At 39.3% G+C, this 27,984-nt stretch overlaps 1 protein-coding gene across 3 annotated transcripts in view; it reads right to left on the bottom strand.

Moving 5' to 3' along the window:
• Window positions 1–25,892, bottom strand: part of LUC7L2 (LUC7 like 2, pre-mRNA splicing factor) — a 35,590-nt gene extending 9,698 nt beyond the window's left edge. The window contains exons 1-7 of one of the 3 annotated variants that reach the window (XM_055809062.1): window positions 25,539–25,877; window positions 17,123–17,193; window positions 15,289–15,383; window positions 4,493–4,591; window positions 3,538–3,648; window positions 2,719–2,862; window positions 1,476–1,652 (exon numbers count right to left, since the gene is read on the bottom strand). In XM_055809062.1, the coding sequence (XP_055665037.1) occupies window positions 1,476–1,652; window positions 2,719–2,862; window positions 3,538–3,648; window positions 4,493–4,588 (528 nt within the window). In that variant the 5' untranslated portion in view covers window positions 4,589–4,591; window positions 15,289–15,383; window positions 17,123–17,193; window positions 25,539–25,877. Of the gene's footprint in view, window positions 1–1,475; window positions 1,653–2,718; window positions 2,863–3,537; window positions 3,649–4,492; window positions 4,592–15,288; window positions 15,384–17,122; window positions 17,194–25,538 lie in introns of all 3 variants that reach the window. The other 2 variants (XM_055809060.1, XM_055809061.1) reach the window with 2 other exon arrangements.
• Between the last annotated feature and the right edge of the window lie 2,092 nt (window positions 25,893–27,984).

The raw sequence follows: 27,984 nt of genomic DNA, 5'->3' as shown, positions 1-27,984 counted from the left end.
AAAAGATTATTTTATTGATGCTTTGGGAATGTGAAATAATTATCCATGCATTTTTTTTCCAAATGGTGTAAATCATCAGTTATTTCAACCCTTTATGTCAAATTGTATCTATACTTCCTTGTGCAATATCAGTAACTACAAGCAAGGTTTCTTATTCAAGTGACTCTGCATAATTTCATGGAAGGATGATAGGAAGCACACATGATCTGTTCTAGACATCTAAGGCTTAAGTTACAGAAGCTGTATTTGGGAGCCTAAATTGCCAATGAAGTAAACAGAAAGAGTTGGGATTTCCAAAGGGTAAGTCTCAGTATCCATGCAAGACAGCTGGAATATTATGAAATAGAGACCAAGCCAATACATTCAAACTCAGTATCAGCATTTTCTGCTTATAGAGCTTCAACTCGTTTAGCTCTTGCCTTTAGTGACTTTTACAGTTAAATGCTTAATTGAGCCTTGCACTCCAGAATTTGCATATTAAGATGATAAATGACATCATCTTGCATCCAAATCCATCCTCCTGAATACCAGAAGTCTAGAATGTGATTCCATTAAGTCTTCTAGTATGTGATTTCTGGTCAAGGTAGTGTTGTTTAGGATAATATTCCAACTGGATTTCAAATCTTCAAGCTACAGAGAACATGCAACCTCCCCATAACAATTATTTCAATAGCTAGCCTGACTTCAAGATATATATCTTTTTGTATTCTGGCTTTGGATAGCCACAGCCTTGAGCTGTTGGAACTTATTTATTTCGTCTCTTGTCAGTTAAGCTGCAAAAATTACTTAAAAAACCAACTCATTTTCAGGTTTTGGTAACTACAGAGTGAGTGTCACCTCCTAATCTTTGTCTGGATAAAATAAACAAATAAGAGTTTTGATCTTTCACCACACAGCAGGCTGTATGAGCTCCAAGCATTTCTGCAGATCTTTTTCAAAAAAAACTTTGCGGTGTGTTACCATCCTCCTTATGTACTGGTACCAAAAAAGGAGGATTTCAACACCAGTCCTATTAAAATTTTATCCTAATTAAATAAATCAAGTATCACTTGCTTAGGTCCATTACATGTTGTATTTTCAAGAGATTCATTATTACTTTTAGCCAAACAACTGGCTAAAAGTGAAGTCCATTTGGCTATCCCTTGTGGCTGCCACATGTTTCTGCATCACTGTTATTCAAAATACAGTTCTCCATTTTACAAGTAGAATCACACTCTTTGTTCCCAAGATGTCTTACTTTGAACATGTTTTAATATACCTCAGAGCAAAAGAGGTCATCTTATCAAATTATCCAGATAAAAGATATTAAATTAGAATGTTTAGTGTTTTGTAGACTAGTGAAATCCTAGATTTTAAAGTAATAATAAAAAAAAAAATTCACACACTCTGAAAGAAATGTTCCATTAAGGTTGCCTGGCAAATAATTAAGTAGGAGCACACACATATACACACACAAAGATCTAAGAATGATTTACCCTGAGTTCCTCAAGCTTCTCTCTTATTTCAATAAATCCTAAATGTAGTTTTCCTCCAAAGTGGTCAGCAAGTCGTCGGTCATTGTCGTGAAGACCAAGGTAAGCTGAGCACACTTCACAAACCCGTAGCTTCTGCTGCTGAAAGCTGGAGGCAGGCATAGAATTCCTGTATACTTCCTGGGGGGGGGCGGGGGAAATATTGCTAATGGTTACTTCTCAATGCACAGAAGTACAAAGATCACATTTTACCAAAGATACGCTACGAACAGGTAAAAAAATTTAATGTACTCCAGCACACCCTTTAGTTAATTCACACTATTCATAAATCAACTGTCTCATTAAGATAGAAGGCAGGTTCCTATTTTGAAGATTGGCCATATTTAAAACCAGAACATCAGCAACTGGTTTTGCAAATTAAACAAAGTGGGATGGTCATTACCTTTACTTAAGATCATACTACTTAGAAGGATGAACAACCTTTTCACATGCGATAATGAATACAAATTAACACTACAATTATTATGTTAAACTATTATTTAACTATTACACCTGTTCCAATTCTGAACCCAGTTTAAATGAGCAGTAGTTTCCTGAGAATCTACCTGCATTTTAGACACTAATTAAACAAGTTATCCAAGCAAAATTTCTCTACAGACACTCAGATGACAGACAGGTAAGACTGTCAGCAACCCCTCTGGTACCATTGAAACAACTGCAGATACTTGTTTCTATAAATGTAAGTATCTTTGTGAAATACAATATGGAAAAGCTCTTGGTGAATTCTGCCACCTGAACGTTACAAGGGTTGCATTGACTTGCCTGATACTTAAGGCACTGACTAATTATCTTTCAATGAAGACAATGGTTCAGTTCACTGAAGCTTTCCACGATGAGCCATGTCAGCACAGCACAAGGCACAAAGGATTGCCACAGCAAGAGCCATGAGACTCAACAATCAGCCCAACTGATGCAACTGCAGTATCCACAGATACAACTGGCCAATACAGCTAAACTAAGATAAATGCATCATCTATGGAAGTAAGTGTAATTTTAATAGTACAGCAGTGTATTTAAAGGTAGAAATTTGTAACTGTACAGGATGCTGCAAAGCAAATTATTTAGTATTATATGAAGTAATTAAGGAAATGACAGCAGATAAGACATCTTGCATTACACAGATGCCAACCAATTTAATATTGGACCCTGCCCTCTCCATCCCCCAAACCTTAAACAATCAACTTACTTCTGCTTCTCTCTTCTTTACCCGAGCCTTCTCCACTTCATCCATTACTTTTTGAGATTCTTCCACATTCCCATCAGCTCCAAGCTGTTCTACTTTGGCCAGAAGTTTCCCGATTTCTTCATTCAACTCATGAACTCTCTCAGCCTTGAAAGACAAAGAAAGGCTTAACACAGGAAATGGTTCTAATTATGGAAAACAATCTGAACTACTACTGAGTTATTATATACAAAATCAGTACAAGAGAATCAAAAGAAACATGCAGAGATAACTTCTCCAGGTAAAAGTGAAAGGTAAGTTGCCTCAGGTAAAAACACACAGAGAAAGGCTGAGTTACCAAGTCTATGAACCAACTCCAGAGCAGGATTTTGTTCAGAAAATTCAAGGAATCCACACTGTTGTCTACACCATAGTCTTGCAAAATCAGTGTTCGTACAACCACTTCTCCTACCACGTGCATATATGTGCAGAAAAATTATAATTTTTTTTCCCCCAGTTACAAGATCTAGAGAAAATCATGTCAAATTTTGTTTACTTTATGGATGAAGTTTTGATCAAAAAGTGTAAGAATTACTAAATTTGTATGGCACGGTATCACAGAGTGTCAAGTTGCCTGAGCTCAAATAAATCAAGAGATCTCTCTTCCCTGTGTTTTCCTCTCCATGCTTTAAAGGCAGTTTTGGGAAGGACACAGAAAGTGTCTTTTTTTTTCCCCTCCTCAGGATGAATTTTCCGATTTGATAGCTTGCCAAAGCCTTAAGTTGGCTCCTTATAAAAACAGGCCCTCAAAGAGACTTCAGGAACTAGTTTTACGTTGCTTACTTTAGCTGCAACTTCAGCACTGATCTCTTCCTGGGTTTCTGCTAGTCTTTTCTTAGCCACTTCTGTTCTCCTGTCACAGTCCGCAATAAACGACTGCAGGTGGTCCATTGCCTAAAACATCAATAAGAACACTGATCAATGCTGTCCAGAACATGAGTATTTCATTAGCCTTAACACTTTCCAGGTTTATTAAGACTTAACTTTTTCTCAATTAGTGAAAGCTTTGTAAAACAATAAAGTAGCAGTTTATGGTGACTAATCACACGCATTAATGCACACTTCACAAATCAGTCTACATGTCATAGTTCTAAGTATTTGCAGAAATTTGGAAGTGAATCTGTCTTAAGTCTTCTCTTAAGAAGTGAGCATTTCTAACATGCATTAAAATTCTTCAAAGGATATTCAGGTTCACTTCATCCAGCCAATACATGCAATACCATAGCTTTTTTCACTAGGGTCTTAAGCTATTAAGCATATTAACACTATCCCTCTGAACAACAACAAAAACCCCAACACTTTTTGTCCTAGTGGAGACTAACTTTCTAGTTGGGAGTTCAAAACCATATTACTCAAACTATGGTGTACTAGGACATAGCATATGATTTTTCTATCCCCTATACAAAATTACTTTCTTCAATAAGCATAGTATGATTCTCTTCAAAGCATACAGAGCCTTAACATTTGCTTGCTATAACACTAAGACAGCATCCAGGTTTATGATCATTTGTTCCATGGAAGGCTGTTAACAGTTCTGCCTAGAGCCAACTACCAATACTCATACATAGCCATGAAGAGGCATGTATCCTTTATCTAACAGTGCCAATGGTTTCTCCCTCTTTCTATAAAATTACTTTCCAAAAGTTTTCCCTCTGTCTGCAAACTTTTGTTGCTCAGTTTAATCCAACTAGGTACAAAACATTGTGCTTCCTCTTCACCATTAAGACAAAATACATACATCAAGCTCAAAGAAGAAATCTTGATCTTTGGATGCTATTTCATAGTCTGCCCTTAATGCCAGGTCATGCACCTTCAGACATTCTCCAAGGTCCATTCTCTGAAAAGAGACAAGAGGGGAAAGTGGCGTGAAACTTTTCAGAAATGTTACAAGGAATGAAGTCAGCATGATTTTCTTCAACAGTCAAATATTCTGAAGCAAATCATCTTTGCTATGGGAATGACAGGACAGTTTAATAAAGCTGTAAGACAATACTAGATCTTTAATAAAAATGCATGAATCAGGAAGTAATAAAAGCAGACAGAATGAACAGCTTATCTTACCAGGATAGCTGTTTGCATTAAAGTATCATTAATGTTCTGCAAAACTTTTGTTTTATTGAAAATTCAAAAAAGTGACTGAAATGGGACATCCTGTATTGAATTAAAATAACTTAGGAAAACCAAGCTCCCTGCAAATAACTGGCCATTAAATGGTTCAAATGCTTGATCTGAACAGTCTGCACACTCTATATGGTATGTGTTCCAGTTATATTCATCACCTGAAACATCTACAACCATAGCACCACATAGCTGCTTAAAAACTGTTCTTGAAACATTTCAAGACAGACAGCAAAAAATCAAATCCTGGCAAAACACTCTGCAGATGAGTGAAGATAAGCAGAGTGTTGGACTATGTTCAAGAATCGGGGAAAAAAAAGTATAGGTATTTTACTTGTAATCTAAAACCATTGTAGGAAGGGTAGGCAAGAAGCGTGAACTTAAAAAACTAGGCAGGCTGCATCACTAATCTTGTATGCAACTCCACTGAGAAGAGTGCACCTAGAATCTTACTAAGTAACAAATACTGGTTTAAATTGAAATTTGCATACCACATAGCATAAGGAATTCTAATTCCATCTGTTCCATGAAAGTTTGGTGATCAAAACAATGTGCACATGACCAAAAAACCCAATTTGTAATGGAAACATAACTGAATAAAACCAAGGCACGCTCTCTGCAAAAGCATAGGTTGATATATAATCATTGAAAGTGATTATTAGCTGTATCACTTAAAACCAGCAGTTTCAGTTAAGTCCATTCTTAGCACTGCTCACTTAATACGAAGAAACATTAATCCTTTCTTAACACTGAAAGCCTGTAATTCAAGTTGAACTCTGATGGAAAAAGTTGTTACTGTTGTAGTTTAGTAACAGTTTTAGAACCAAAGCTGAAATGATTAATAACCTGTGTTGTGAGTTTTGTAAATAAAAGATGGATTTTAACTCAAACTTCGGGCAGTCATTTGGACCTGAGCCAAATTTTTTTTTTTTTTTAAGCAATTAAGTACTTGCATTTAAGTAGCAATTCAAGCCTCACAAGTATAGTAAACCCCCCCCCAACAGCAACTGCTTTCAACTTCTCAAATCATCAGTTAGATGTTTCAACAAATCCATTGAAGTCATTTTCATGGAAGTTGTTGGTTTATTTCAAATGTTAAGAGACAGAATAAACATTGTTAAAATACAGAATTTTTAACTTCAAAGTTTTTTATAAACTAGTTATTTAAATACCATTCAGCCACCATAAATCTGTTTTCCAGAAAACATTTGATTGCAATAGAGAACATCTGACTGCAATACTGAAAAAAATTAGCTCGGCCTTTTGCAACTACACAGGGCCTCAGCAAATGTGTTAACTGATGCAAATCCACAAAGACCTTGAAGCTGAGTGAAGTATTACACATATGTATTCCCAAGTCATTAGATGCTGACATTATTTAAACTGCAGTGTTCTTTCAGGAAAATACTTCAGTACTAGGAAAGCAATATGAAAGAATATTATTTCACATAGTAAAATTATCTGAAAATAGACACTTTAAAAAATCCTCCTAAAATTGTGAAAAGCTTGTCTTTATGCTGATCCATTTAAGGTTAATTTGTAAAACTCGAGGCCAATCCTGTTTAAGTGAAGCGCTCCAGTTCTAAACGCATGGATAAGGCTAGTGACACACTTTAATAGATCTGAGTACAATGACAAAAAGCCTGAAACACATCTACCACAGCATCAGAAAAATGCTATTCTAGTATGCAATCTACACACACTTAGAATAAATGCATTAAAAACTTCCATCACACACTAAAAATTGCAGAATCCACATAATACTACTGTAACACACTGTTCACTTTACTTGTGTTTTATGCTTCTTTTTGCTCTATTTGGGTTGGATTTGCCCTCCTTAAAAAAGAACATTTTCTGATTTCTTCTTACTGGGAATTGTAAATCCATAGCCTGAAAGGATGGTAATGACTCTAAGCAAGCATTACTACTGAAAAAAATTCTGTCCTCCCTTTATTACTGCGCTGTGCCATCCCATGGCAGCACATCTGCCTGTGCAGTTAAATACAATCAAGGCACTGACTGGGTAAAACATACGTTAGCAAATCAAAAACAGAGGCAATTTTTCAGCAGTGTACCTTTGTCCAACTGTCAGGCAGCCACACAAACAGATGGGCTGACAGTATGTAGGGGGAAATGTAATGGTGGACTTCAGCAGGTCCCTCTTACAGTTATCAAGATGCCACTTCAGAAACTCTTGAATACCTCCACTAGTATTAGCAGGGCTGTTACAGAGGATTTCTTTTTGTTAGATGTCTCAATCAGAAGACAAAAAATGTTGGCTCCCCTTCCCCTTTTTGATCTAACAGAGAGCAGTATTACAAATACTCATGTGGCATAACAGACAGAGCGCAAGAACGAACAGGTACAAGAGAAAAGGATTCTTTTTCATTAGCTTTGCTGCTTAAGAGGTTGTATTGTTGTTGGAACTGCTCCTTAACACTATTCTAGTTTTGGCTAATCCTTTGAAAGTACCTTTGCAGAAATATTACTACTAAGTTTCTGTCTTAAAAGTTCAATTAGCAAACCCCAATGTAGAGACATAAAAGAAACACCTTTAAAACCCTTAAGCCAGTTTGCATATCAACTGCAAAATCAGGCTAAAAAGTGCTTCTCCTGGCATAGATCATGCAACATCAGGCAAAGACAACTCATCTCAGGGACAATTCATTACTGTCAAAAGTCTATGCTGGATCAGGATTGCAGAGCACATGGCTAGCTGAAAAGTAGATGGACAACAGATGGAAATGGACAGAAGATACAGTAAGACACATTATTTTTCATTTTCCACATGTCCATCTTGTGATTTAGTGCAAAGACGTGCCCTCCCCTAGAGGCAAAGAAGCAGCATTTGTAGTCAGCCATTCAAAGATCAATTAAATTTGAACGGAAGATGGCTAAGAGGGGGACTAATGTTCAGACATTGAGCTACTAATGAAGCCTTAAAAAGAATGCACATAAATTGTATTTCACTGTTGATACACTGACTTTCAGACAGACTTACACTACTTAAAGATATTTACAGAGGAGTCCTGATAAGTAAAGCAAATAAAGGTGAGAACATCCAAGTCCACAGGCTAGACATAGCTGAAGTCCATTGAATACGTGAAGCCATGCTTTAGGGGTTTTTGCAGTTACTGAACTTCTACTGAAGATTAAAACCAGAATAAAACCCTACATATTTGGAGAATCTTTCTTACAAGGGAAAGCTATTGCTGAAGATTATTCTAGAAAATAGTCTAGGCAACCAAGAGGCAAAGCAGGGTGTCAGGAGTCCTGTTGCTATTGCTGAGCTCTGCTTAAGAAACTAGTGCCTTCTACCGATAACTTCATCGTTTTCTGTACTACTCTATTTCTCAGCGTTAGACAGGCAATCAAAACTACTTGATTTCCCAGAGCTGAAGTTTAGGCAACTTGTCTTTCATGCCAAACAACCTCATAATGAAATGATTTAGTAATAATTGTCATCTCACCCAAAAAACAGAAAGAATGCCTTTGGTATTAATACAGAAATATTGATTACATACACTGAATTTAACAACGATGCATAGCTCTGCTTCAATCAAATCAGGTTAAAAAAAAAAAGAAGATAATCACATGAGTTAAGTATGAATAGATATTGAAGAGCAAGCCAAGGACTTAGGCAATAGAGAACTTGAAGAGCTCATCTGCAAAATAAATGTGCACTCAAGAGTAGCTGACACTAATAACTGAATCTGAGACTAAACTCTGATGTGATACTGCTTCTGGAACATGAAATTAAGGCAGCTTGCTTTTTGGATCTTGAGCTACCTACAGGAAAATTCCCATTTTGGCACTTTTACTACTACTACACATTCCTTTGACATCCCATATTATATTGCTGAATGTACTCTATGGAGTGCAAAAAGAACACAGAAAAGCCAAAGCTACTTAAAACACAGAGGGCTGATGTTGAGCCAAGTGTGACATAGTATCACACACTATCAATGCTTCTAAACCCAGCATGGATCTTTGATAGGTTTTGAAAGAAGATACTCTGGGTGGTGTTTATGTAAAGAATTCTTTCTAGCTATAAAGATACCTTTACCAAAGCAGTTCACATTCAGCAAGAGAAGGATTTGATTGATTGTTTAGGAAGCTCTGATATTACTGGAAAACGTATATTGGAGCAACCTGATCTCTCCGTTTATCAACCTGCCAAGGCACTCGCTGGGGTCTGTATGAGAACACCCTGGCCACTGATAACAAGAAGCTGCAGTTAGGACTCTTTGCTGAGATCCTCCTTATTATGAAAATTACTTTTCATTTGCACTAACAATTCTGTTTGACAGATTTTTAGACTTGTGATAAAGCCCATCCTTTCTCACAGGCAGCACGTATTCAGAAGGGGAGCCTTTAAGATCACAGAACTTGTAGGATTTCACTAGCAGGAAAACAGTGCTGATCTAAAAAAAAAGAGGCAGAAATTACTAAGTTACTGGAGACCTTAGCAACCACTGATAATTCCAGGTATCTTCAGAAGTATACTATTTTAAAGACATTTCTCCCTTTAACCATACTCTCACTTCTGAAGACTTCAAGTCCTTAGAATAGATCTTCACTGAAAGACAAAGATAGCAGCAGTCTTTCTCACTTTCAAATGAGGTATTTCAGTGTTCACGTAGTAATCTGTCTTATAGCCTACGTAACATATTAACATTGCAGTTAGATAACCATGCAGAGAGTAACAAAACCACCCTTCACCTAGATAAATTAAACCCATTAATGTGGAATATGGTACAATCAGTTCACTTTCCTGGCACTGGTCAAAGAAATGAAGAATATGTTTTAAGAGACTGTCATGATCACTTGCTAGGACAACAAAGCACTTTACAATTCAGCACCACTGGGCTGAAGGCTACAAATTGAGGTAGCTCATGCAAGCCTAATTTGATTTCATTTGTGAAACTGAATTTACATGATCAAATCAGTTCTGAACTGAAAATCTGATACCCTCCAGAAGAATGCCTGCTTTTTGTAACACCACAGCAAATAATCACACTGGCACATCTAGGTTTTCAGCATAGAAATAGTTCCACTGAGCCAACAGGAGTACTGGCAAAGAAATCAACTCCAGATTAAAACACCTTCCTAACACCTATCTGCAGATGTGTCAACTACCCAAACTTCTCTTCCACAGTAAAAGGAGATCTAGACAGTACAGTCAGTGAGCCTAAATGGATTCAGCCCACCTTGAGAGGGATACCCAGTGTCAGTTGACCTGAATCTTCCTCTGGGCTCCACTGCCTAGGATCCCTTCTGACTCTGGTGCAAGCTTCCACGCCTAGCTCCTCAGCTGAAACCTAAATTTAGATGTCTTAATCTGGAGCTGAATTCCATCCCTAATAAGCTTAAAGTTAATCATGTATTAAAGTATGTTGCTAAACCAACGTCTCAATCAATACGGTTTTAGTCAGCAAAAGTCCTGAAGAGCTGAGTGCAATAAATTCATGAGCACCTGAAGACAGGCTTAAGTTCAGGACTGAGCTGACAGGGCATACTTTGAAGTCTGCATAAATAAAATGCAAGAAGCAATGTTCTTCAATAAATACACATAAATACAAAGGTAATTCACTGAGGAGAAAGGAGTTCCTCAACCATGGTTTGCAAGACCACGTACAGTATTTGTGAATTTTTTTCACCAAGGAAGCACAATCAAGCTACTAAGAAAGTCAGATGGCTGCAGAAGCGTTGAACTGCTTGGGCTCATAAAAGATAGCTAGTGGGTTACTATAAATATTCAGGACATTACTACTTTTAACCTATTAAAGGTATTTGCTTTAAATCTTCCCACCTTGTAGTTTTCATTAGTACTCAGCTATTAATTCAGAAACATACAAAGATAGAGAAAACACATTCTTATGTATCTTGTAAAACCTGCTGAAGACAGCACAGAGCTTACATGCAGAGAATGGTGCTTAATTGGTTTGTACCATTACAGGGGAGTCATCCGAGTCCTACATACAAAGCTTCAGTCCTAATCTCATCATACAGATAAATATAAACAAACATTTTTGTAATGCCGATGAAAAACAAATCAAGAACCATGACTTGGAAAAAAACCTCAAAACATCCACAAGCCCGATCATCAGCATCTATTAAAGATAAAAAAAACTGCCAAAGTGTTAAACCTTTAAGGCAAAAGATTTTAAATAAAAATTGCTAAGTGGTAAACTATTCAGTGTGCCAGTAGCCAGGATTTGCAAAGTCTTACGCATCTCTTGTTATAAAATTCTCAACTGGAAATGGATGAACCAACTCTTAAAACTACTGACATGCATGTGAACCAGTGCCCAAGCGATCATTATGAAAAAGAAGCAGAGCACCAAAGCATGAAAAAATGTCAGTTAAAAATAGAAGAGCTTTTGTAAGAGGCACTGTCAAAAGCAGGTTCTGAACAGGCACCGTTCTACGACCTTGACTAGAACATCACTTCTGTGATCTTATCAGTTAGTTTATTGCTTGTCTCACACAAGCTTCAAAACACATTTCAAATAAAAAGATAATCACAAGGCATAACAGATTTGGAATTAGAATTTAATAAACTTCAAGAGGATGCAACAATTTTATCTTTGTTTACATTTTTGCTGTTGGGACACACTATTTTACCAATACCTTCCATGTAGCTCATTATTCCCATTGCCCTTAAAAGTGGACCACAAAAAAATCCCAACCCGTATTCTCTCTGTTTCTCCCAAAAAAGTGACACAAAATCATCTCCGCCAGGCACTAAGACACCTCTGATGGACTGACTTCAAATTTTCAAGTCTACAAAACCTAGCAGCACAAAACCATGTCCCTAAAATAAAATGAAACAAAATAAAACAGGAATGTAACCCAAATCTCTGATTTAAGTAGGTAACAATTGAAGTTCATTAACAGACTAGACAAGTCTATCCAGAAAAGTGGAATAAGAGGGTAACTGATACAGAATGAACTGTTCCATTGGCAACAGCAGCTAGAAGAATTAAATTACAGAATACATAAAATTTTTTTATGGCTTTACACTCCTAAATAAAATATTTAGGGTTCCCTTCAAGATAATTTTCTTGTTCCTTTAAATACAAACTACTCTGAGGGAGCAAGACATAGAAAAGTGCAAAAGCAAGCTCAAAAAAATAGGAAGCTGTGCACTGTTCTTAACCTAGACAACCTAGTTTTCCTAGTAAAACTCAAAACTTTACTAATTTGTATGGATGCTTTTTTCCTGAAATGTTTCTAATGTTAACCAGAAGGTAAATCTGATCAAAGAAACGTGAGGGAAAATACCAACTGCAAATGTTCTGCAGGAGTCTATAAAAATAACAAGAGACTTTGTATAGTATTCTTAAAAATAAGCGCACACTTCATCTAACAATAGAAAACGCATGCAGAAATCTGGACAACAAAGAGAAAGTCTCCTATCTTTTAAGAAAAGCATACACATACTACTTCTACCAATACATAGCAGCCTGGGGAACATGATTTTATTGTCAAGAGAAATCAATTCCTTGGCAGAGTTTTGGTTATTTGGCCATTAAGGAAAAGAACACACTAAATTAACAGAGCCTACTCATATGAGTCATTCTGTTTCTCTTGCATTATCTGTGAATGTCCTTCCTGAGTGGTTTTGAAAGCGTGGGTAAATCAGAACAGCACAGAAGTCTGGGTTTTGCAGATGGGAACAGCAATACGCAGTTCGTAAGAATTGCGCTATCTTGTGAAACACACACACACACAAAAAGGGCAATTAATGTCCAGTTATTTCCAGTATGTCCCCAGAGAATTTATTCTTTCAGAAGCATAAGACTCTGGACTTAAATTAAAAAAAAATAAAAATTCACTCAATCTTTGTTAACTACAGACCTTGAACATGCAAATGCATCAAAATTTTCCTATGAAAACTCCAGTCATTTTCCAAAACAATGATAAACTGTTTAGTCACACTACATCCTTCTTGCCCTTTTAAAAACTGCTATTGAGAGAAGATCCATTTCTTCAGAGCCATGATGAGGCAAAAGCAGAACATCACATGGGTCAGATAAAGCCTGTCTCTTACGAGTCCCTTTCTACTACTCCCGCTGAAAGGATTAAACTAGTCATTGGTTTTTTGGACCCAGAATTGCATCGTTGAACACATTTTGCAGTATGGTGACTAACTGCATCATGATGAGAAAGAGGGAAAAAAAAAACCCAAACCCAAACAAAATTAAAAAAAAACCCAAAACACAACACAAAAAACCAGAGAGGGATATTCATATTCACTGAATAAGCTGTTTAATTTAGTACTCCAAGAGCAGCAGCAGAATCCAGTATGAGACAGATGAGAACTTCAGGACTTAAACTGGGTAAGTAGGCTCAAACTACGTGCTTGGTCTGCACCATAAGAGGCATTACTGGCATGATACCTACAACTTTGTAAGTTCTAAAGATAAACACTTCATACTTCTTAAAGACAGCTGTTCCAGAAATCTCTGCTTATAGAAATTAGACCACAATGAAAAGCTGTAAAATTAATCTTTTAACAGTATCTTCTTATGGATTCTGACCAATGATTTTGTATGTTTTTATAGCATACTGGTATATCCCGTATCGTCCCCCATCCATGAGCTATTTTGCTCATCACACAACCAAAACACTGCACAACGTAACAGATGGGTGAAGAGGAACACATTCTTCTCCTTTCTCCCCCCCCCCCCCCCATTTTGTTTCGGCAGTAATGCACAGAAAAGTTAAAAATAAAACTAAATATGCATTGAGGCACAATACATTGCTATCAGTTTGTTATCACTTACTGAAAAGAACTACTTGAAGGTAAGGAAATTATGTGCAACATGCAGTATCTTCAGTGCAAATTATCTTCAGTATATGCCAAACACACCACGTTAAATTCAAGACAACTGATTTCTGTGATGTGACAGAACTTTGCAATTCAAAAGAAAAAGCAATGTCTTTTAAGGATAGGGAAAAAATATATTAGGAAGCAGCAAGACTTAGGAAGCTCAACAACTGGGCATTTTCTATTCTGCTGCCTTTTTTAATTAAGATAAATGTTAAGTTCTCTAGTTCAATTCTACTCTTTATTTTGCCTCTTTGTCCCTGCTTCTCAGCAAATTACAGTTGTGCATACTTTTGCAGGGATTCTTAAGAAGGATGGACAGACTGCAACTGTTGACCTGTCAGTAGAAGTATCAAAATTAGTAAAACAAACAGAAGTAGTGTATGCATGCACCTTTGAAGACCCTTCAATCAACCAAAAATGTTATTTCAATTTCAAATCACAGCTACTTGGAAAGCATGTTAGAGGCCAGGTGACAGGGAAATCAGTTACCAAGTCTACATATTTCAGTTTTCCATTTTGCAAATTAATTTCATTCTGCATTTCATCAAAGGCTCTAGTCAAGTTAGCCATTCAGAATGATACAGCACAGACAACCAATAACACTTCAAACAATCCTTAAGACAGGTTTTCCAGTACTTACTTTCCCCTCTGCCACAGGGTAAGAAGATGTGCCAACATCAATAAAAGCTACCAAAGCACAGCACTAAGAATTGTAGGCACACAAGACTCTGCATAGCATCATACTACATTTCTCTACAGTTAATTATTCTAACGTCACGGAACATCAGATTAAATAATCAATGCAACATAACTCACCTGCCTTTCACAAAGAATGTGCTACTTTAATCAGGCACCACAAGATAAAGCACGGGCACACTACAAAGTTATGGCACGTGTCAAAGTCCCTTACTTGCTATCCTCAGAGGAACCACTACTACGGAGTACACAAAAATCCAAGTCAAACAAGTTACTAATATGCCATAAATCGAGGTTTTCAAACTGCCAAAGAATTTGTGAAAACAGCACAGTAACTGGATATTGTACAATAAGCATCACTATCATAGTAAATGTATCTCAGCTTCTACAAATGTAATTATTTGAACTTTCAAATGTTTTCACTAAAATATTTCTGAAGAAAAAAACCCACCTCTCTTCACTATACAGGTATTTGTGTGGGGTGCTTTCTTAAAACTTTATGTTGTAGTGAGAAAGTAATTTCCCGATTTATGCACAAATAATACTTCCTTTTTTTCTACTAGTTGCAACTGTACCAGCTCAAAACCACTTTGCTATAGTGCAATTCATGTACGTGGCATTACCTATTTCATTAAAGTTTTTTTATGTTACAGCAAACAATGTTGAATTTGCAAGTAATTATTAGCATACAGAACAGGAAACTTTGAAAAATTAACCTCATAATGTGTAAATCAGTTGTTTATAGAAGTTTCTCTGAACCACCAGAGAGCACTAGAAAAGATATTTGCTGAAAACCATGAAATTAAGAGACGTTACAGAGAACACATATGATTCGATTTCTCCATTCTTATCTAAATAAAACTCAAGATTTAGGTACATACAGTTCCAGAGAGCACATCATGAGGGCAGCAGTTGAGAAGGTGGCTCTTGCACACTCTGTCATCACTGAATTTGATTCGCTGACGGGTCGTGTCACCTGCAATATAGAAATCAGCACATTCCACATTAGAAATCTGGGGAAGCCAGGCATGTTCTGCAGGTTACATGCAAAGCATTAACCCTGCCCTGTCACATAGTGAAGGTCTATGGAAACTAGAACTTAAAAAACTATATGCTTCTTTGCCAAATAACACCAAAAACACAAATACGTGTTTTAATGCTCTATAATGCTATTTAAAATACCTCTCACACTTCCCTTTCAAAAATGCAGGGTGAAAAGTGCTTGAAACCAGAAAGACAACATTAGCTTAAAAACACTTTGCTACAACAGCATTTGTTAAATGAGCTATATAATGTTCTATTCAGATTTTGCATGAAATAGTGGTGTATTTTTATGCAACAATTAGCATATAAAAGCAGCCTCATAAACAGAAAATGATACACACTGAGTCTTCACCGAATCCCACCTGATACTCATTTTATGATTTTGTTCTTGGATGCAATGCACCCTCTTAATTCTGATGGGAGTAGCATAAAGAGTTGGCAGAAGAATGATTTTAAATGCTTACAAACCTGAAAAAAAGTCAAACATATGGACATAGCCTATATGCAAAATTATTTTACAGATGTTTGCACATCTCCGTATCATAAGCCTTTTGGGTTTTGTTTTTTTCTTTTCTACATGCTGCTTGTTGGGCTGGGAACATCTTAATTGTATCTTCACGGCGGGTTGCAGTTCCTGCATCAGCAGAAGCACCAACCTGCCGACACACTGAGGTCGAATTGTAAGTTCAAATAACCCCATCTTGGAGCAAGACCTAAAGTCTTCAGAACAATGTAAACAGCTGGTATTTTGGGGATTAGGCCAGAAATATCTTTTCCATCGAGTCATAACATAATTGTCACTATTTGAGATTTGGAAGAGAGATGACTGCTATGGCTCTCTTGTTGTTAAGATGCAGGCATGATAAAACATCTTACTCTCTCTCAGGAGGTATCTATTTATTAATTTTTTAAAACACAATAACTTGTTAAGATCTCGAGTAATTGAAAACCTACTGGTGAATTACTGAAGCAAGAAGGGCTGCTGAGGGCAGGGAAAGGGGGGAAAAGACATACATTGACTTCAGATAGCAGCCTTTTCCATTTCATCAAATATTTTAAAGAGTGTAGATCCATTTTGCAGTTATTAAAGATTTTTTAAGGCTTCATGACCTCTAACACTGAGAAGTTTGAATCTATTAAATAATTCAAGAAGCCAAATTCATTACTGAGGTAATGACAACAAAGGGGAATTAAAAAAATCAATCTCTTACTAGTCAAGCCTTTCTTACTATTATGTCATCAGATTTTTAAATATCAGTTCTATGCATAGGATGCTAATATATAACATTTTCAGATGGGCCAAGTTTCAGATTATTAAGCAAACAGAAGTTTCCAAAAACACCACGTTTAATTTGTCTGCAGGATAAAACAGTTAAAACCTGTAATCCACATGCTAAAGACAGCTTCAAAGCAGTTCAACAATAGGTTTTCTAGAAGGTGAACTTACTGCTCAGTTATACTTACACTACTAAAAATTCAGAGCATTCCCCTTATGATCATGCCTGCTACTGCAGTAAAGAGTTTTGAGTTTTCCTTTCCTTTCTTTTTTTTGTTGGTTTTTTTTGTTTGGGTTTTTTTCCGCTTTTAGGAGGTGGATCCATATTTTTTTAAACACATAACTGCGTTTGTTCCACATTCATTAACACATCTGAAAAGTTATTGATAACTCACGGCTCGGCGAATGCGGGGCCTTTCTGACACTCCCTTGCAGATTGATGTAGGCAGGCAAAGATACATTGAACCTTTATAAATAAAACAAGGGGCCAGATTGTTCAGTTTGTATAGAATAATAGACTCTGCCAGCAATTTTAACACAGCATCTAGAAATACATGTTGACTGTAAAGATTCTTCTATACAAAGACACATGAACAAAATTAAGAAAAGTATTTTAAAAAATACAGCTGATTGCCTCATAGCACTAACCTACCAGGAATCAAGAAGTTACCAAGACCAGAAATTGCTGAAAGACTCACAGTTCCTTAAGTTGGTAAGCAGCATTTTCACAAATTACTTCAACATCTAGACGTAGCTTTTTTCACACCTCTACCACAACTAGGAATTGATGCTACAGCTGCAATACATTCTGTTTTCATCTAAGTGTAAGTGGCTAGTGTGATAATCACAATTACCAAACTGAGGTAAGGCAACATGGGGGGTGGGGTGGGGTGTGTGTGTGTGTGTGGTGTGTGGAAGGTAGCAGAAACTGATCAATGACAGCCTCAAGAACACATTCCACCTTTCGGTTCCAACGCTTATTCTTTCTGCACTGTGCCTTCGGTCTAGTATTTACGAGGCTTTCAGAAAAGCTCCCATACACGGAACACGCAGATATTTATCTTTTCCTTTCTATGAAAAGCAGTTCCATACATTCGCATTTCTTTTTAACTTATGCCTTTTCAGAAGGAAAGGTTTATCAAAAGGAAAAGGTGCCATATACTATGTCCTAACAATGACTGAATTTTGTGTCCCTCTGGCAGCTCATTCCCTAGTCTGGTAACCTCAGAGGAAAATGTTTTTACTTCTTCATGAATTTTGTGAGCCTCAGTACCCCTACATAGCACAGACCTGTTGGCAGACAGAGAGGATGCATTCTGCTGCTGCCCTAACAGACAAATCATCTTGAGTAGGTGATGACCTGGGGTCTACACAGGTTGCTGGGGGGAGGTGGGGGGGGCAGGGAATAAAATCTACAGATCCACTATATGCCTGACATTCAGCCTATAGTGAAAGAGACTTTTGCAGATGCCTTCTAAGAATTAAAAGAACGTGAATAGATGTGTTCTTAAGCCAAGGACTTCAGTGGTACATCAGGTAACCAAGATGCTGCTTTTCTTTGTCAAACTGTACATAGGCTGATACACTCGCACTGTCAAACAGTTGTGTGAATGCTAAGCAATGTTTGTGAGTATTAAAAAAGGCTTTCTATATTCTGTAAGAAAATAATAACATCTAGGTACCATGTAGCTGTGATCACCTAAATTTTAGAAGTATCCTTAAATGTTTGTAAAGAGGCCACTACGACTGATATTTCAGACCTTATTACAAGTTCTATTTTCATAGGTAAATAATTAAGTTAGCTCAGAATAGCAACTTATTTAACCCTGCCTCTGAAGAACAGCGGAGTGTTCAACTACTTGATCTTTAGAACTCATGCTCATTAAAGAAATTAAAGTAATTTACCAGGGCATTAAAGGAGTTTACCAGGGCATTAAAGGAGTCAACACCTATTACTATAAGCCATCCCTGTGTTTCCAATTAGATTTTTCTCCATTAAAAAAAAAAAACACATCATATGATTGATAAAATTTGTATGGAGATTCAGAAAAATTTAAATATTCCTCAAGAAGCAGCAGCCTCAGTTTTACTGAAAGTACCTGGCCCAAACCACATTTCTGTAAGAGATTACTTTCCCGATGAATAAAGAACTTTGAAAACACAATTGAAACAATTCAGGAAGGAAAAAAAAAAAAGAAAAGAAAAGAAAAAGAAAAAAAGACCAAATACCAAGGCAATTTCTACACTTGCATATCTTATATCCTTTATAAGCATAAAGAAACCACACAACTAGAGCGAAAAACATTAAGATGATGGCAGTAATGTAAAGTCTCTAAAGGAAATTTTCTAGTTTGTATTAAACATGCTGACTACAAAAGTAACATCAGTATTCAAGACCAATGCAAACTGCTGATTAAGGAACCATCTAGAAGTTAAGATCACAATGGGCACTTGTGCTATACAATTCATTCTGAACTCCCAAGTCTAACCTATTAACAAGCCTCTAAAATACACTGAACAGGAATGTTGATCACAAACCAGCAGAATGAACATTTACATATCAACAATGACAACATTATAAAATGCTTATAACAATGATTTATTTGATCCAGCATCTCTTACTATTTTACCATAATACACTACTAACAATAATGCCAGTGCATTGGTGAGAATTACCCTTTATAATCCAACTGTCACCACTAATCGCAAATTAATGGTGCAAACCATGCAAAGACAACAACGTGCAATTTCATTGTCATGCTGTTGACTTCCTGCATTAGGCTACACCAACCAAAACCAACCAGCTTTCCACTCAAGTTTTTGAAGTATGAGTCTCAACGTGTTGGCAAGAGACTCCAAAAGCTTTACTCAGGAAGAGCTACTAACTGGGTGGACTATCAGGATAAAGACTTCATGTCAAACTTCATCAGCAAAGCAAGGCCTGTATAACAAGTATTCAACATCATTATTTAATTGAGGCTCATGCAGTGACAGAAGATCCTGTCCATGCTACACACAACTAATTCTGATATTATTGTCACTAACACTGGATGCATCTTTACTGTAACACCTTTAGAACAATATGCTTCCAAGTAGGACTGCTTGTTTTTTACACTATGATTGAATTAATACTTGTGAATGCAGAAAATAATGAAACTATTTTTTCGTTAATGCGTTACAAGTGGAACAAATACAGGAGTGATTTTCAATGAGGTATGAATATACCCATGTGCTTCTTCATAAATGTCATTTCATATGGTGTCCCAAATCGAGAGTAGAAAAATCCCTTGTCATTCCCTGTTCCCCTCATTTTCAAGGGCTAGAGTACTAGAACTTTATAATGGAGGCAGCAAATACAGTTCATTAAACATGACCATTGCTCTTAAAGCCTTCTGATCACTCCTGATTGACAAATACAGAACCTTTTAATGAAATTCATGTGTTGCTACTACTTTCAGATTTCTGAGCTGTTAATCAATTCCACATTTTGGGTAGGTTTTCCAGAAATTTATGTACACAAGATACTTTCTTCTGCCTTTACTTTGCTGCTGCTCCATATTTGAAAAAAGAGCTCTCTGAGGCCCTTGGCTCCCTAACCTGGCTCGCAGCCTGAGGCTACCCAAATGTCTAGTGGTCCTCCAGTAATGTACAAGATACTGAAACTTCAAAAGCACATACCACCTTCCACACACAAGTGTAAAGCAAAGTGCAAAACAAAATCTATGTACCCTGAATATGCCAACATCAACTCACTACCCATCCTTAAGTACACAGAGAACTCTTCCAATAATCTCATATGGAAACTAAAAAATTTAAAAATAAGTTACAAGTTCTAAATGACACCTCTGTTTCCATATACAGCATGTCAAACAAACAGCAGATGATTAAGATAAGCACAAGGGTGTCACTTCAACTCCTCCCAAACAAGGAGGACAGAGAAGTCACACATTAATAACCACTATTAAGCATAACTGAAGTGGTTAGCACAAAACAGAAAAGCTGATTAAGACGTGAATAGATGCAAAACCGAAATTTTAAGTTTCAATGCCAGAAGATGATGATTAAAAAAAACCAAGAGTTTTACTAGTAACAGGCGAAGTACAGAAGTAAAGACTTAAAGCAGTTTGGCTCAAAAAGCTAGCAGGTGAAACAAAAGAGATGCTAATTGGCACTATATATACAGGTTCTGTGTATCTAGAGGCTTCTAAGATTTTTCTGCTTAATCACATAGCGCAATATTTGTTAAGATGCTTGTGGTATCATTTCCATGACCACATGTAAGTCTCAGAAGCACACACAAATGTACCTGTCTCTTAAGAAGAATCTAATTAACTCTGCTAGTTTTTCACAGCTGTAGACTATAACCTAATTTCGATGTAGTGGCAATTATAAAGAAACAACAACAACCAACAAACAAACCAAAACCATCACCACATTTCTTTGTGACAGTCGGGTCTTAGCAATTTCAAGATGTGTTGCTTCAGGGCCAGCTGGATCTGCTCTGTCTGCACTACTGTCAGAATGATCCTGCTCCACCCTCTGCTTCTAACCCGTTCCTCACACACGAAGGCAGAGCAGGTCACTGACCTGTCAGAAAACAAACCAGTTGAGCAAGACAACTTGTTTTAAGATAACATGGGATCTTTACAATCAAGCCTTTTTAAGGAAAACTTGGCAATCTTTGCTCATTTCAGCTATATTCTGGGGAAGAAAAAAAAAAATCCTATGGTATTAATATCAATCGATAACATTTTGCTCAATTTGTAAATGACTATTTATTTTACAAAGTTAGGATCCTATTTGTAAGGATCCCTCCTGTTTTCTAGAGACTGTTCTCTAGAATGGCAAAAACAGCATTTACCTAAGCATATTTATTCAATTTTACAGCTGAAAAATAGTATTAAAAAAATAAAAATCACTTTTCTATAAGCTTATTCCTAATACTTCTGAGTGATGAGCTCCTGCAGCTCTGGTCATTAACAATAAATTCAAACTGAACTAACCTTTTACCTATTGACACATGTAATAAAAACTCCTTTAGTTTAAGTGCTAACAGTAAAAAACCGTATGAAGAAAACATTTGTATGTAAATACCTAAGATTAGCACTTGTCTTCAGCACTCCTTATTTCTCAATATTTGGGAAACCCACACAACATATTCAGTAGTTTATATTTACTTAAGCTTCTCTTTTTTTAAGTACGTTGGGTTATCAGTACTTGGAATGATACTTCAGAGAAGCGTTTTTTCCAGTCTGCAGTCATGACTCCATTAAATTAGTCCATCTTTTTACAAACACGAAAATCTAAGCTGCCTTTTTTGTTTTTTAACTTTTCGAATTTTTGGCATGGTTGACATCCAATCCAGTTCCCCAGTTCTTGTCAGAGAAGCATGCAAGAGAAGTTCGTTAGGTATATTTAAGGTATTTAAAAAAAAAAAAAGTTTGTTTTTAAATAATATACTTTTCGAGGTTTGTAACAGAGGCATACCTGCTATTTACAGAATGATTTCATTGTACTGACATTAACAATACAACTGCTTTTCAGATATCCCAGATAAATTCCAAGAATTGTAACGCACTGGAAACTCCTGAAGAGCATCTGCCAAGTCCCTTCTGTTTCACTTCTGTCAGGTGTCTGTCACATGAGCAAAGGCAAGCACAGAGCAGCAGGGCACTGGTCTGAACAGCTGGCAAAGAGGCTGCCTGAACCTCAGATCCTGGCAGGTACTAGGCAGCAGTTCATCACATGTTGAGTGACACTGTGTGACTACAACTGCGTCTATCCCACTGCCAAAACTGAGACAAGGGAGGAAGCAGGCCACTTGCCAAAGCAAGTGACAAAGCTCTTGGTTCTTCCGGCCCACAAGCATAGGGCCTTCTGGGGGAGGATACAGCAAGGGGCAGGCCCAAAGCTACATACTTACTGCTAGACAGCCACATGTTGGGCAGCTACATTTGAAATTAAAAGGCTCCTTACAGTTTATTTTTCATAAATATTCTTACAACTCAGTGGATATTTCCTGAATCAATTTGACCAATGCAGAACTGTGCTTTCTAGGTGTTCTCAGAGCTTAACAGCAAATCCATAAAAACATTTAATAACTACGTCCTCTGAGCTTCTCCATTCCAGCCCCAGGGACACCAGTTATAATGCGCGTGCACAAACTTCCACAATTAACAGCCTACAGCTCATCTCCTAAAACCATGTTTGAGCATCTCGTTGTGGAATTTTCAAAACCATTTTCAGAGCACATTCCTTTCTCTACAAATGATACTATAAACCCCATAAAGTAATACAGACTACGTATTCAGCCACCACTACTGGCTTTGAATTTACCTCTGAGTTTATTCTGTTCCCACTGAAGAGCTCAAATGTTTGATCTGCTTGTATATATAGGTAAGAATTTTAAACTTGCACATTCTAGACTCCTTAAAAAAAAACAACCCCAAAAACAACTGCCGCTGCTGCTGCCCTGCCCCCCCCCCCAACAAAACCAAAAACTCTGTACAAGTATAAAACTGTTAATTAGGAAAGTAAAAAGCACTTTGGTAATTCTGAACATAAACCACAAACACCACCCAAGAAAGATTTTTTATTTTAAAAACATTTTAAACTCTATTGTGTTGCCAGGCAGAGGAAAATCAAAGGCAATGGGGACAAGTGGTGAAATGAGAGCTATGGCCTACCAAGAAATAAACAAATAAAAAAAATCACCATATTCTAATGAAAACCTGCAATTTGCATATTACTAGAAACAGAGTATCTATCAAAGGTGGCAGCAACATAAAAAAAACCACCCCAAACAACCCCAAATCCCACTACTCTCAAGGTTAGCAATCCTTCAATGACCTTGAGCCTGGCCTTGAATTTATTAAGGACCAGGTCTGCAAAAAAGGGATCATTTTCAATTCCTGTACACACTTCATTTAAATATTGCTCCACTGAATTTTTAATATTTTTTTTTTTAGAAAACTAGAATGGTATTACACTGAGATCCTCAATTCCCCACTTAATTCAATAACGGAAGCTAGTTTTGCAAACAGTCTTTTCTCCTTATCCTTCCCCATCCTGCCAATTTTGTTTAAATGCTCTCTAGCCAGTTAGTTTCTGAACAGTTCACCCCATGCAGTTTGGGTATTACAGGGCAGGTGGGAGGGTGAATACAATTATCAATAAAATAACTGCTTTCTCATAAAGCTGAAGGAAATCTAGTCTGAAATTGCTTTTCCTGGTTTAGATCTTAGCCATTTAGCATTTTTAAGTGTCACAGGTAAATCCCACTCTTCTCCCACCACCCAACAGAAAACACATTCAAAAATTACAACAGCCCCTGCTCTTTAAACCTTCTGAGTCGTCTTAGGGTAGCTCTGAAACAGCAATCTAGGTGCCAACACTGGGAAGACTTTGAGTTTCACGAGCACAATGTTACTTTGCCAAGCACTCAGACATGCACAGCCACAACAAATCTTCTGGGGTAAGACAAAAAACACCCTAAATCAGATCCTGCATGATGACTACTCACTAACCAGTCTTGCTTTGGAAGGCAATCTCTGCAGAACAGGAGCTTTCCAATGAGATTAACGTGCCTTTGTTTAAAACAACTATAAGCACTTAGCAGAAAGCATTACCGATATACTAGGTATGTAAACACTAGTTACGTTTATTTAAAGTTCTAGATTACACTAAAAAAAGCTGTCAAATCACATTACCCCAGTACCAATAGATGATTGGCACATACAAGGTACATCCCAGCTCATACAGCCTACTCTGTGCATGGTAAAACAGGTAACCATTAATTCAGCACTAAGCTTCAATAAACATGTAACACATTTGTGAGAGTGAGTACAACATCCAGAACATTTAAATAATCTCTAATTGCTGTCTACGCTCGGGCGCAGTATTCCCTTGTTTACAAATAAAATGCTACACAGCATAAAAGGAACTGCTTTTTTCTAGCAGCCTCCAAATTAATTGGATTGATGGGCGACTTCCAGTTCAAACTCTCATGTTGATTGCCACGCACTTTGACAAAAATTCTCAGAAGCTTCACACAGTGATAATCTTCAATTCACTATGTGACCGCAGCATGATCTGAAACCTGACTGTACATCTAGTATCTCCCCCTTGGGATTACTGCCTCTAGATGTTAAGCTTTTAGTTAGCTGTTTGAGGCTTGTTTGTTTTTTAAGAAAATTTGCCCACTAGGGTTAACTACACTCTTTTTCAGAAAGCAGCAGCCATATCCACCTGCTGACTGAAATGATGGTTTGGGTCAGACTTTAGACAAAATTATAGTAACAAAAAAACCGCAAAAAACCCACCACCAAAAAAACCCACCAAAACCTGCTCTACTGAAGCAGCTGCTGGCTGGGGGGAATTTTTCGGCTATCTGAATCTATCACGCTGCTGCCTCCCTCAGAGGTGAGCCGCGCGGGAAGGCTCCGCGGGCGCGCCCTCTGAGGCGCAGTTCCGCTGCGCGCCCCGGGTACCGCGGGGAGCGGGCCTTAAACGGCAGCTGAAGCACCAGCAGGGCCCCCCGCCACTCGGACGCGGCTGGCGCTGGCAGCTCCCCGGGTGGAGGTGGCGCCCGGCTCCCCCGAGCCCCGGGGGCGGCAGCGCCGAAGGCCCCCACCCCGCCGCTGACCTACGGCCTCGGCAGGCCCCGCCCCGCAGGGGGCGGCAGGGAGCAGGCCCCGGGCCTGCCAATCACGGCGAACGGCCGGCCGGCCTGCCCGGTACCGCCGTGACCTCAGGGGCTTCGGCAGCTCCGCCCCCTCCTCCCCTCCCCCGCCCCGGCCGGGGGGCACTTACCGTCCCGGGACGTGCCCATGAGCTGGTCCAGCATGGCGCGCATCTGGGCCTGCGCCGACATCTTGAGCACGCGAGGGCTCGGCGCAGCGCGGCCGAGTCACGCCGAGAGCGGCCTACAAGGCCCGAGGCCCGGCGCGGCGCTCAGCCCTCCCCCTCGCGTCACTCGCGGGCCCGGGCGGAGCCGCTCCCCCGACGCCGCGGGGAGGGCAGGCGGGCGCTGCCTGTCTCGCGCTCCCGGTGGAAAGCGGAGCGGGAAACCTGCCACGCGCCGGCCTCCGTGCCGCCGCCGCCGCCTCCCCTCCCCCCTCCGCTCCTCCCGCTTCCTCTCACGCCTGCCACGCGCGCGCGCCAGCGGTAACGGAAGCCCGCGCGCACGCGCCCTAGGCACCCTCGTCCGCTCCGCGACGTCAGCGCGAGCGGGCCTTGGCCGCCCGCTGATTGGCCACCAAGCGCGGCGTCCGGCCGGTGACGCACCGCGCTGCGAGGCCCACGATTGGGCCGTCGAGCCTTTCACCGGGCTGGGCCCCTGGGGCGCGCCGATTGGCCGAGCGGCTCCGCGTAGCCGCTGTGACGTCGCGGCCGCCGGGTCGGCGGCGGCGCGGCCTGGTCCGCAGTGGCCGCGCCCGCCCGCGGTGGGCAGCAGGGAGGCCCGCCGGGAGGGGGCGGTGGGGGCCGTCCCTGCCTTTCCGAGGCGAAACCCAGCCGGGGCAGGCGCAGGGCGGTCGGTTGTAACGTGCCGAAGCACGTGGCTGGGATTAACGCAAAGCGGGCGGGAAGCCTGGGCTGCGCAGGGGGCGCCTCTCACAGCCCCGCCGCCTGGTCCCCAGGACAGACGCGTCCCCTGCGCTGGGCCGCGCTCACCGGGCGACGGAGCGAGCGTGGGTGCGCGTGTCAGCGCTAGCCCTGACGGAGCCTGCCCCTCGCGGACTGGTCCCTGCGTGGGAGTGACGTTCGGCACCGTTGTCTGCAGCTCCGTTCCCTCAAGCCGTCAGCGCAATTACGGTCGCGTTGGTGAGAAAAGCCAGGGCAACAGCCGCCTTTTAGCGCACCTCCCTTAAAACTGAAGCTAATTCAACTTCCAGAGCGCCAACAACCAGTCTCAAAAAGAACATTTTTCACAATTTATATTCTAACGCCTGCATTTTGCGAGTATCCCTTTCTTAACCACGGCGTTGCCATCTAGTGCCCAAAAGCCGCCAGTGCCTGTCGCCACGATCGGCTCTCGTCCACAGCCAGGGTCGTGTTCAACTCCTAAGGTTAGCTTAATACAAGTAGAGAAAGGGCAACAAAAAAAGCCATTAAAAACCCCACCGCCGACTATCTGGATTTCACAAGGACTTACAGAGAAGGTGCAATGCTCTGACTGGAGTCTTCTATAACACGTTTAGGAAAAGATTCCCTGTCCAGTGCCCCCCAGCTATTCAGCACGTCCCAGCTTTGTTTTTTCTTTAATATTCACATTTACTGTTTTAGTCATGACTTTGAATTGAAGGGGAAGTAACTGGAAGAGACACAGCGGTTAAAATTTTCTCTACTTAGTACTTAAGTGTTTAGGGGAAATAGAGAAATTTTAGTTACTATTTTTACCCACACCGTACAACCTTTAACTCTAGGTACTCTTTAAGGAGCATCTATTTCTGGCCAAATTTCAGTTTTTCTTCCAGAACTACTTTCAGTGAGCCATTTATTTTTCTTCTGGAGCAATATACTACAGACTTTGGATGGAGTGAGCCCTTAGTCCATCTGGAAGGCAAACTGCAGAATGCAGCAGCTGCATTAAATAACAGAACAAGTAGTACATCACAGCCACTCTTAGGGTATGCTGACTTCGCATAATTTTCATCTACTTTGCTGTAAACAGGTTGGTACTTTCTCGCCTGGGCTATCGACACTTCCAAAAAAACTCCGTTTAACTAGTGAGACACTGCAAGAGTTGCAAACCAGATTTTTGGTCTACAGAACCTTAAAACTTGTAGTTCACATCTCCTTACCTGACCTAAGTAGTGCAAATCTTCCCAGATTTAAGGATCTATTGTGCCTCTCCACTATACTTTGGGGATTGGAACTATCCCCAGGTTTCACATACAGGGGAAGAAAAATACATAGAATTACTTCATCTAAATCTATTTGCAATGCTTTTCTGTCAGAATAGTTTGTTTCCCCTGGTAGTGGGGGGGGGGGGGGGGAAAGCGCACTTGTTAGCCTTGCTTCTAGCTCCTCCCCCATGTAAACAAGCCTCACATTTTATCCATTGTAAGTCAGCCTGATTACAGATCTCGTGTATCTTTCATACAATTCAACCCTGTTCAGAGAAGAGAGCAACAACAATTCAAGCCAATACTTCTTTTCTTATAAAAAGAAACTTGCTGTTCCAGATTGCAAGACAAGAAAACTGCAACCTGACTTATCTAGTGTAACTGGCAGTAAGCTGTTCACTTCAGTATTT

The sequence above is a fragment of the Falco peregrinus genome, chromosome 6 (genome assembly GCF_023634155.1).
Source record: "Falco peregrinus isolate bFalPer1 chromosome 6, bFalPer1.pri, whole genome shotgun sequence".
In the NCBI taxonomy this organism is placed as follows: Eukaryota; Metazoa; Chordata; class Aves; order Falconiformes; family Falconidae; genus Falco; species Falco peregrinus.
The sequence above is the reverse complement of the archived record's forward strand: the minus strand, read 5'-3'. Positions and strand labels throughout refer to the sequence as shown.